The sequence below is a fragment of the Nyctibius grandis genome, chromosome 4 (genome assembly GCF_013368605.1).
Source record: "Nyctibius grandis isolate bNycGra1 chromosome 4, bNycGra1.pri, whole genome shotgun sequence".
In the NCBI taxonomy this organism is placed as follows: Eukaryota; Metazoa; Chordata; class Aves; order Nyctibiiformes; family Nyctibiidae; genus Nyctibius; species Nyctibius grandis.
In genome coordinates, this window is record NC_090661.1 from 41,604,292 (window position 1) to 41,616,384 (window position 12,093).

The 12,093-nt window shown below is 43.4% G+C and overlaps 1 protein-coding gene across 2 annotated transcripts in view; it reads right to left on the reverse strand.

Annotated features, from left to right (window-relative positions):
• PRKD1 (protein kinase D1) overlaps window positions 1-7,899 on the reverse strand; it is a 156,813-nt gene extending 148,914 nt beyond the window's left edge. For both annotated transcript variants that reach the window (XM_068398168.1, XM_068398167.1), the window contains exon 1: window positions 7,452-7,899. In XM_068398168.1, the coding sequence (XP_068254269.1) occupies window positions 7,452-7,634 (183 nt within the window). In that variant the 5' untranslated portion in view covers window positions 7,635-7,899. The remainder of the gene's footprint in view (window positions 1-7,451) is intronic.
• Window positions 7,900-12,093: the final 4,194 nt, after the last annotated feature.

Here is a 12,093-nt window from a genome sequence, read left to right on the forward strand (position 1 = left end):
GTACGTTTTACATGCCATACAAAATTCTCATACAATTTAAAACCAATCCTCAATACACATTGTAGTTAATACTACTATACTTCATTATAATCCTTTTTAATTGTTATTTGCAACTAGCAAGTACCTATATACTAACAATCATCATATCCTAACATTTTAGAAACATTCTAAGGAGAGAGAGAGAGAGATATATATATATATGAGAATTTCATGCTGGGCATCCAAGGTTACCCCAGTGAGGGCCCCACCAGCCAAGCACAGAAAGGCATTGCATCAAAAGTCTCCTCTCACAAAGTGGTAAAGCACAATGAATGTAACATGTATAGAAGGAAAATCACTGTCAAAGATGAGGTAAAAGATATCTCAATGAAACAGGGTTTTTTTTTTTTATTCTCATATAATCCACATTCTTTTGGAGTTAATGAGACATGATAATAAAATTCAGGCAGCCTTTCTAGCAGCACCTCTACAATCAGCCCTGTGTAAGAGACACTGAAGTCTGACATTGAAAAATTAAACCAGTATTTTCCTAGAACACACCCTAAAGCAGATTTCAAATCTATCCCAAAATGGACAACTTGACATTATGCAAGGAGCACATACTAGCTCCAGAAGACAATTTGAAAGAGAAGTCCTCCTCCAAGTGGCAAGAGCCAAACATAAGGCAATTGCTAGCACTGCCTAAAGACATATATACAGCGACACTATTGTACGGGGAGGATTAATCAAGTATTTCTAGAGAACAGATAGACCTGTGGCACGTGCTTCTGTATACAGAGGCAGAAACAAAACATTTCCCAACAGCTGCAGAGCATTTAGAAATCATTTAGATTTCTAAAATGTGTAGGTAAAATGAACTCACCTACACTTGGGAGAGAGATTTTATTAATATACTTTATTTCATCTGTACAACTGCAGCCATATTACATAAAGTCAACATAAACCTATCTGATACCAACCAGAGGGCAAAATCAAGAAATTAGTGGTGGCCTGTAGCATTGTACAAAAGTAATCTAAAAAAACCCTACAAACAATGCATTTGCTTATCACAGGTTGCTTGACATAGACAACTCTCGGTCTCACTGTACTCAATTTGTCTGTATCAGTTGTAATTTTTAATTTCATATAGACATATCTTAAAAATTCCAGAGATGTCCTTAAAATAATTGCTAGCTTAGAGTCACTAAAAAAAAAAAGCGAACATACATTTGGCAAAAGTTTTCCATCTGAATAGTTTCATATACAAAATACAGTAAAAACAAGAAACCAAAAGTAACAACATGCAGACTTCAAGAAGTGTGCTTGTTTTCTTGCAGGTAACCACAGTATAACACACATGGTAACCACACAGCCAGATTTCTCCCAACACAGAAAAAAATGAAATCCAGATAAGAAGAGCAAATAGTTTTGGACGTTTGCAAGGGATTTCTAGAAATCCTGGGAAAATACCTGTGGACAAAGTCTGCACAAATCCATACAGAGATCTGACACATAACGGGTGTTCCACACATAAACCACAGCACAGATCACCTGCACACAAGCAGTAAACAGACTGCACCTTCGGGATGTGCCAGGTTTACTGTGTGTTCTCAGGTCATCCGCGTGGCTTATGCCCATTAAGTCTTGTACTGGACAAGTAGTCAGATCTTGGGTATTTCACATTCACTGAGCACGTCCTATGATGTCCGCACATGCACTTCTGTCTGGGAGATGTTGCAACTTCATTAATAAATTCCATCCTTTCTCTGGCAATAGAGCTTCATCTCATCCGCAATCAGAGAAGCATCTCATATGCTTGTTCATCTTCTACTTTTTTAAAATCTTTATGGAAACTATGTATTTCCTGGGGGAACCATCAGTAGGACTAACACAAGATCAACAAAAGACTCCTTTAAAAATCAAAATGTCAACTGCTTTGGTTACAAGCCTGTCCTCTATCCAAAGCTCCATCGTATTTCTTATTCTATGAGAATTCATTTGATAGCTTTTAATCTTTGGCAAGGAATTTCTCAAATGCTCTAGATAAGTTGGTGGCACTAGACCAATTTTCCTCGTCTGGATCACTGACAGGATAGATAACAAAGTTAGCATTTCTTAAAAACCCCACGGTTTCTACAAACAAATTCAGACTGACTCCCTTTCATCAAAGTTATGCTTTTCCTAGTGTTTTCTCACACATGCTCCAACAAAAGTGATTTTAACTAACCTACAAACTACTGTTACATAAACTGACTTACAGTTTCCAGGGTGGAGAATAATGAATGTAAAGTCAATAAAGGATTACATGGTAAACATTAAAAGTCTCACTTGAGTGTATAAGAGTGAGATTATTGAAAAGTACTTTCACTTTGGAATATGTTTATATGCATAATGACAAGGCACCTCACATTCCTGAAATGAAATTTAACAACTTGGTGTTTTCCCAACACAGGCAGAAAGAAGTATTCAGTGCAGAGAAAGGCTCCCTTCAGCAAAGCAAGTTTAACATTTTGTTACCAGTGTACACCAGTTAAAGACTCCATGAGAATGTAACTTTAACAGATAAACAGCACATCTGTACTAACTTTTCCAGAACATATGAAGACTGTCACTACAGCCAAAAATGTAGCAAATATATGAAATGTCTACAACCGTGTGTGTGACTGAAAGTGTATGAGTTTTGGTCAGCATGGTAAAAACCTATCACAGTGTCTCTGTTTATCCTGAGGCTAAAACTCTTTCTTTCTGGTATACTATTTACCCTGAGCCCCTATCCCACTCCAAAGGAAATGATTTCATTACCACCACGCTCTTGTTTATTTTAGAAGAGCGTGTAGATGGGGGGGGTGAGGGAGGGGAGAAATACATCATCCATATAAACAAACCCCATATGTTTTCCATAGCTGCATGAAACTCTTGCTGAAAAGGTTAAGCATATTTTCATGTCAACCTTTAGAAAAGTTCCTTTCTTTGCTCAGACCACAAGTTTAGAGATTCTGGCCTGAGAAAACAAAACTAAACTTATTTTTGTTTTCCTATTTTATTTATTTAAGAATGAGTTAGATTTCCCTTACCAAGGACACCTAGAAGCACAAGTGGATGCATACTTGTTCCTGAACGTGTTTGGTTCAATTCTCAGGAATACTTTAAAAAGCCTCTTGGTTTGATTTGTGACAATTGTCCTAATTTAACACTGAATACCTTACACAAAGATGAACCTGGACAAAGTATTCCAGCTGCAGTATTGCCACTTGAACCACCTTTTTATTACCTTTCTTTTTGTCCTCTCCCCTTCCTGAAATGGCCTACTTTTTGTTTATTACAGGATTGTTTTTTTTCCTACTGCGAAATTTCAGAATTATCCAAACCAGTGAACCATCTACAACACTACTTTTATAAATCAGTCTGAACGATACATGGCCTATGCAGATCAAATTGTTTCCTCTGTTTCACATCAAATTTTGTTTCTTGTACCTGTTGTCTGTTTCCTATTCCTTGCAACTTCTCTGCCTTCAAATGCTAAAGGCCTAGCCAGCATCTGTTCTTAACAGCTGACCTAAGGGCTATTTTACAAAATCCACATTCTCAAGTCAAATAACGCTGCATCATATGTTTACTTGAGAGCTAAAAGTTTTCAAAACTTGGCAATACCGCCACAGTAGCCCAACACATTGTATGTGAGGTATAACAATGAAGAAGAATTTCAACAAACAGAAAATATAAATAATAACTAGTTTCCCCTTTGAATGAAAATTGCATGAACTTGTATAAAAATTCGTATAAAGATTCCTTCGTCTTTTGCCAGTGAAAAGAAAAAGTCACTGGTAACATGATCATTCCAGACAATTAAAAACACACCACATTCCTACTTAGTCCGCTTTGCATTACACTTTTGCCCTGGAGAAGTGATTCTATTGTGTGCAGCTAACCCAAAATAGGCAATAATTCAAACTATTTATCTTCAGAAAACAACAACTGTATTTTACAATATCCTCCCACTGTTCTTGTGGGGGAGTCAGCCTAGAAGACAAACACTGACAAACATTTTGCAGTTGATCCTCATTTCTTGTCAACCACATCATCACTTAAATGCTAAAATTCCATTTCAACTGAAGAAAAAATAACCCCACATGAACAAGTCTCAAGGTTTTCATGTCGCTGGTTCTAAGACAAACAAAATACACAAATTCAAAGGAATCAAATTTAGTTGTCTTCAGAGCAGTTCTTAAAATATTTAAATGTGTTTGAATTTAGTACATATCGAAACTAGTACATACCATTTCATCTTCAGATTTGTAAGAAAATTTCCACACAGCTATCTCAGGATGAAATTGCTAAAAGAACGCCTCTCATGGACAATGGAGAAAAAGACACACTTTGCTCATTCCATTTTTCACATCATATACATTAGATTATTAATGTAATTATATTCTCTACCAAAATTAGAAAACCTAACCTTTGTACTTCAGATGCTGTTTAAAGTCCACTAGTGTAAATATATGCAAGTACATGTTTGTATCTAAATATAAACATAAATTATACATAGCAATAAAAGTTTTATATACGTGCATGCACATGTATATTATATATTACTTATAAATAAACCCACCATATAAAGATATAGAAATATGGTGCTTTTTTACATATACACACACACACATACATGAATATATACAAACACACACACCCCCATATTAACATCCTACTCAGGCCTAAATATGCTCCACTCTGCACTCTTTGAGAAGCTCAGTTCAATTTAACATAAATTTTGAGTAGCAGTAAATTAGTTGGTTTATAAATCTGTGCAGAATAAGGGTCATAAATATCTTGACTCAGGTATACCCACATTACCAGGAAAGAGGCTCTCTATAAACAGATCATGAGACACTGATACTGAAGAGAATTTGGCACAATCCTAAAAATAAAGTTGTGTACAAGGGGACTGCTTAAATTTTTAACGGCACACCACACAGACAGAGTTGATTTTAGCAGTCTAACATGACAGACAAAGAGAAAAACAAAATCACATTTTCTCATCCTTATACACTGCTTAAACAATCCAGAACATACAAAAACTCTGGGACAAAATTGTTACCTGGTACGCCACTGCTGTACAGACCCAAAGAAACTTGAAAATAGTGTGAGATTTCAAGAAAATATTCTTTACAGTATAGTCTCCTGCTTGATTGTGATAAGCAAATACATCTTTCTCATAAAATCAAGAGTAAGCAATGCTTCATATCACTTCAGGAACAGAGAAAACCGTGAATCTACACCACACAAAAAGTTACCTCACAACAGTTCTAGATACCACGTAATTTTTTTGAAAAGAGGGTCTCTGCCAGTATGCTGACCAACTTTGTATAGGCAAACCATCCCGTCATGTTTAGTGAAACGTGTTAGTGAAGCCATGTATACAGACATACTTGCAGGTTTAAGCTTAAAACAAAGATTCTGAAGACTAAGTAACACACAAATTAATCTGTAGAGTGGAAGAGGTAGAGGCCACCACCTGAAAAGAAAAAAATAACACAAAGCCTATCTTTCTTCCAGTTTTCCCTTTCTTTGAGCCACTTCCTTCCCAACAGCCTTGGAAAAGCAGATATTTGGGCTCTGAGAAACTGTGACTAGAAGAAAGTTCCTCATTCAAGTGTGCTCTGTAGAGAAGCAGCTGAATGATGCTCTCTTTTATGTAGTCAGGAAACTGCAACAAATTGAAGTGTTCAAAATTTTTATGTCAATACTAACTCAAATACGTCTGACTGACTGAGCACAAGCCAACACATTTAGTTTTCTTTAGACAACAGTACATTATTAAGAAATTAGGAATAGACTCAAGTTTATAGTAAACTCATTAAATTAATAAACTACTCAAGCACAAATATACACAATGCATGCAACAATCTTAAGGTTTCCATTCTTGCTAGCAGAATAACTTATGAATGGTGAAATATTAAAAGTATTTAAGTTGTGTCTGATGTTTATGTGACCAATTACCAAGTTTTGGCCCAGCTCTGAGAGCAAATATGGTAATATTAAACAAAAGGGTACATCTTTCTTCAGAATTGAATTTAATGAAGCAGATAACCTTTTCTTAAACTGAGAAAAATACAAAACTTAAAAATGAAGATGCATATTTCACACTTTTTTGAAAACATTTCATTATGCTCTCTTCAAGAAAAGGAAACTCCACTATTTAGTGAAGTTCAGGTGATGGGCTCAGACATAAAGCAAAGCCATCAACTTTTAAAAAACAGTGTCTGCCTGAAATGATTTTACCTAAGTAAAAACAAGGGAAAAAAACACAGCTTTTCCCATTATAACCACCCTGAATATTTAGGGGTTTTTTTGAATCCCTTGCAATCACTATGATACTTTTATGTTCGTCTTTCACACAACAAAGGTTGACAAAGCAAAACTTTATTTCACTATACATGATTGTTAAACCACAGAAATCGGAAAAGCGAAAGGACAGCGGAGGTCCAGATGCAAGCCAGAGGGGTTTCAATGTGTTGCGCGAATTTTACCAGCCTTCTGGTGAACTGTACCTAGGGATGCCACCGCTTCAGAGGAGCAGCCGCGAGTGCCACCGCCGCAGGCGGTGCCACCTTTGTTCCCGGGGCCACCGCATCCGCCGGCCGGCGCTCCCCACCCTCCCGCCGAGGGACCCACCGCCGCCCGCAGCAGCTGCCAGCGAAGGCTGTCTCGGTCCCCTTCTGCGCCGCGGCCACCTGCCAGCTCCCGGAGCTGGCACCCAGCGCCAGCCTGCACCGCAGACCTCTCTGCCCGCGGCGCGGCGCCCACCCCCGCGGCCTGGCACCGTCCCACAGGCAGGCACGACCGGGGGCGCTGCGCTGACCCCCGTCTCACGCCTCCGCCGGGCTGCCCGGCACTGGGGAAGGCGTGCGAAGCGCTGTGCGCCGCTTTGAATCCTGGGCTCTCAGGGTTGGTTTTTCCTTGTTGCTGTTTGGCTTTTTTTTTTTTTTTTTTTTTTTTTTTTAAGTGGGAAGTTTCCTCTCGCAGCACAGGCTGGGGCTGGGACAACGCGTAAACTGACCCAGGGCGCCGCGCTGCCACCACAGCTGACAGGTTTCTGCCCCCCCCGCCCCCCCGCTTCCGCAGCATTAAAAAGCAGGCAGATAGATCCGGCTGAGGTTTGTTTTTAATAACAGCTAATTGCATCCATTGCCAACAAAATAAGTCAAACTCGCTTGCGAGCATCCCGCACGGAGCCTCCTCGGCACCGGGGCCGTGGGGGCGACAGAGGAAGAGCGAGGGGCTCGGGTGAGGGAAGCGGGGCCGGCGGCAGAGGAGGAGGAGAGACGCGGCGAAGTTGCGATCGGTCTCGTTAGCCCCGGAGCCCAGCTGCCGGGAGGCCGGGGAGAGGAAAGTTCACAGCCACCAACAGCGCCCGCGAGCAGGGGGTCCGGGGGGCAGCGGGAGGGGGGTCGGTTGCGGAGGTTTCTTCTTACCTTCTGGTCGACGATGGAGCAAGCCATTTCCCGGACGTGAGCGAGGCTGAAGTCCCCCGAGGAGTCCTGTAGCAGCAGCACCGGCTCCCGGCTCAGCCCGATCTGGAGGTGGAAGGCGATGCCGCCGCCGGCAGCAGCCCCCGGCAGCGGGCTGGGCGGCCGGATCAGCGGAGGGGCGCTCATCGAAAACTTCCCGCCGGAGCCGCCGCCGGAGCCGAGGGGTCAGGGACAGAGCGGGAGAGGCGGGCGCCGCGGTGAAAAGTTTGCGGCCGCCTCGGAGGTGCCGGGCAAGTTCCCCCGCCAAGTTTCAGGGAAGTCCCGCCGAGCTCCTCCCGGGTGAAAATGGCGAGGGGGGGGGGGGCGGAGGACCGGGGAGGATGCAGACAGGAAAAGGCGGCGAGAGAGACGCGCAGGGCGAGGGGGGAGCCCAACCCAGCACCACCGAGCTGGTGCCGCCGCTCCGGCTGTGGGCGCTGTGTGCGGCGCGGGGGAGGGACGGGCCGCGCCCTCCGCCAGGACGGGCCGCGCCGCGCCGCTCCGCCACCAAACGGCGGCTGTGTCCCGACAGGCGGCAGGGCCCGACCTCGGCGCCGCGGCCCCCTGGCTACCCAGCCCACGCGGGGCTGGCTGGTCCCCCCGCGGCAGGGCTTCGCCTCAGCTGCCTCGGGTCTCCCTGCCCGGCCCAGTCAGCGGGCTGCGGTGCTGGGGAGGGGAGAGCCTCCCCTTCGCCGGTCACCCCCGTTGGACAGCACCTCAAAGCTGCCTTCATCCCTCCTCTCCCGGTCCGCTGCGCCCTCCCGGGCCGCAGGTCGAGGCAAATCCTGAGGAGAGTCGGGGTTTTCCCTGGCTGCCGGGCAGCAGGGTGGCCTCTCCTGGGCAGGGTGGTGGCAGCTGCCTCTGAGGACGGAAAGAAGTGCCAGGGGAGGGGAGCTCCGGCCTGGCCCCGGCTCTTCTGCCTGGCCTCGGCCGGCTGCTCTGGTCAGCACCGTGCCACCTCCTCCAGCAGCCCCCGTAGGTTTTGGGGAAAAAACACGGGACAGCTCGTACCCATCTCTTCTCTAAACCAGCTTCCAGTTTCAGGTACGGTCTGTGCTAAGGAGGAGCTGCCTGCCGCCTAAAACCAGGATGAGTTACTCTTCCCAGCTCTCCAGATCAGCACAAGCCCCCTCCATTTGCACAGACAGGACCGATGGCAGGCAACATTTAGTCTAAAAAGCACATCCCTGGTCTCCACTTGGAAATATGTGAAGGCAATGGAGACGTGAACTGTAAATATTTTAGGTACCAACAGAGAAACTCTCAAGCTATATATATGGCACCTGTGAGGTTGTCAGTACTAAATGTATGTTTGTAAGTACAGAGGTTGATCAAATTTCCAGCCTGTTTCTTTACAAACTGTTTTTTTGACCAAATGTACATCTGCAGCGTTGCTTCATTTTGATCAGCTGTCTTATTAGGACCCATTTTACTATTGTCAGCTGATTTCCCACCTGGGATTTGCACACACACAGCACCTTACTGTCTATGTAATTTTTGAATCCATTTATTCTTTGGTGAATTTTCTTTTGAAATGGTTGCATTTTAATCTGCATCTTCTACAGACTACCAAATCTGCTGAAAATGTCAACGCTCTGGAATGAGATGATAACTAGTCCCACTTAGTAGACTTTTTCTTATCACATGAGGGGTAATAATCATCTTCAACCATATTCTTTGGCGTTGCTGTTGAAAATCATACTTAATTTTGCTGTTGTCTGCAGTATTTCCTTGACAATGAATCAATTTCAGTACAGTAGTGTACCCTGGCTATGCTCGTTAGTGTTGTGATGGGCTGTTTCCTAACAGCTCCTGTATACTAGATGTTTTGGTGCTTGGATATTTTGGAGCATGTAGGTTTATACTCCCAGGTCAAAGCCTGCTGAGGCATTATAACTATTGCAAGCTTACCATGATCCTGTGGTGCAGCCAGCTTTTCTATACAGGAGTTAGCGTGGGAGAACTGTGAGGTCCATGTGTGAATCTGTACCAGGAAAGGCATGTGAGGTCCAGGTGCCATCCCTGAATGCCTATCATAAGTTCAAATGCAAGGCCAGAGCCACATCAGGTAGCCAATGGTAGTTTTTTTGTGAGTGCTGTAGTTCCTACTTCTCCCCTGTTGAAAGAAGCACACTAGAAGATCCTGCAGCCTTGCTTCGTTGTTCAGGTGATCCTTGAGTGCAGTGAAGTGTCATAAGTGTCATCAACTACTCTGTCCTGGTTTGGCCTAAACCAGGCCGATTTTCCTTTCGGTGATTTTTACTTTCAGCTAAGTCTCCTCTAAGTAACTGCACTTTCTGAAACTAACTGCATGTTTTTGCAGACAGTGTCTGCTTCCAGGACTGATAACGCTCGAAGTTTGTAGTTATCACTGAGGCACCGGTAGGGATGTTGTGCAGAAAGGCTCTTGCTGTACTTATTCTTGAGAGAAACCAAGGTCACTGCTGAATTCCTCACTGCTTACGAGTGAAGAGCCGAAGGGGGGTCGCAGCTGCAGAGGGGAGCGGACAGGGCAGGTGACCCAAAATTGACCAACGAGCGTATTCCATCCCATACACGTCATTCTCAGTATAAAGCGGGGGGATCACGAGGGTCTCTCTTTTTCTGCTATGGCCGGTGTCCAGGGAGGACTCCGTCTCTTTTCCTGCTGCCCCCGATCCCGATCCGTGCGTTCCTGAATCCAGCTCTCGACCATCGCTAGGCCCAGCCTGGGCCTTCCCGGAGCCTGCCCTGCAGTGCCGGTGGTGACGTGGCTGACTTCAGGGGAGCTCAATCTTGGTTTTGTATATATATTTGTATATATTTGATTATTTCTATTATTATTATTATACTTTTTTTTCATTATTATAGTTTATTAAAACTGTTTTAATTTTCCAACCCAGAAGTCTCTCTCCCTTTTCCCTTTCCCTTTCCCTCTGGGGGGAGGGGGGGGGATAACAGAGGGCATCTGCCGCAGGTTTAATAGCCAGCCCAGCTTTAAACCGTGACAACTCTCAGAGTGCTTCTTCCCTACAGCTCACTGTGGCAAAAGCAGATGTGGCTCTGATGGCAATAGGTTGGTGAGTTGTCCCCCCTCCCTCCTGCCCTTGCCATATTTAATTATAGGGTCACATAACTGAGCATTTCATGAGTCCCATGATGACATTTGCTTTCAAGGGAAAGAGTGGAAAAATGACAGCTGTATATGACCTTAGCTACTATACACTGTGTTACAGCTCTTTTGCAACTCTTAAAGTAAGCAAAGAGGAGAGCTAGCAGTAGCAATGCTGGGAATTATATATCCTTGGTTTTCTCATCTATGTGAAATCTAGTGATAGAGCTCATAGGTTGTGACTCACCCACAGATCCACATCCTTTGTTCAGACATGGGCACAAGTTTTTTGTCAAAAGATTATAGTATTTTTGAAAAGTTGTAGGTTGCTGAGTCGTTTGATTAGTGTATTGGCCATGTTGAATACACCTTTGTAATCGGAATAGATGAAGGCAGGACTTATTCAACGCTGTGTCAACCAGTCATATACAAACGCTATTTATAAAAGGATTCAGTGAAATCACACGATATGATCCTGGGTACAACCTGGCCTGTTGCACTGACTGAAATGTCATCTATTTCATGATCCTTCCAGATGGGAGAATTATTGTGCTGATGCCAGGGAGGGGAAAAGACTGTCCACAGCAGTCTGTTCTCTTCCCTATGACCTGATACAGTGTGCATGCCTGGTTGAGCCAATCTGTCCATGCACAGTTGGAAAAACCTCTGGCTGTTTAGCTTGCACTGCACCTGCACAAATCAATTAAGCAGTACATGTAATACTACATGAACTTGCAGGGAAACAAAATTAGTTTGAGGCACATGGCTACACAGTTTATGCATTTAGCTGAGTACAGGAAGAGGGCAGTCAGCAGAGGATGTCATTGTAACATCCCATTATGAAAACCTTTCCCAGCTGCCCCCATGGTACAGTTGCTGTAATGTTACTTCTAATTACTCTGTATCACTACAGTATGAAGCATGAATAGTGGTCTGTGTATGTTCTCCTGTATTGCATACCCTCCACTGAAACTTGTTACCTTTCTTCTTTCAGCTTACTACATTGTATAGACAGAGTTCTGTTCTTTTTGTTGGGAATAAGAGTCATCCCCTTCATGAAGTCTGTATTGCTTTCTGCTTTGTGCATCTGTGATGTAACTGATCCTTTTTGAACAGCCAGCTATCCATTTGTTTTTTCTGCTCTTTAACATAAGCAATTGTATGGTGCATATGTTTTAATTTAAAAAATGTAAGCTCAAACACCTAGGAAAGAATAATGCAGGATATGCATAAGCAATGGAGAATATTCTACAAGGCTGTTTCTTTGATATAGATGGTGTTAGTTTTTATGTCAAAGTTGTTGACCTAAAATTTAGTTCTGATACATTTATGTAGAGAGTACAACACAGGTGATTATGATGAGTTGATTACTACTGGCTTTGTGAGACAGATAGTGGAATATCATATCCAGTTCTGGGATCAGTACTCTGAAAAGTAGGTTGCTTGACAGTATACTCAATAGTATAGTGTATCATCTTGGCAAGGAGAAAATAATAGGACTAAAGTAGAGAAAGA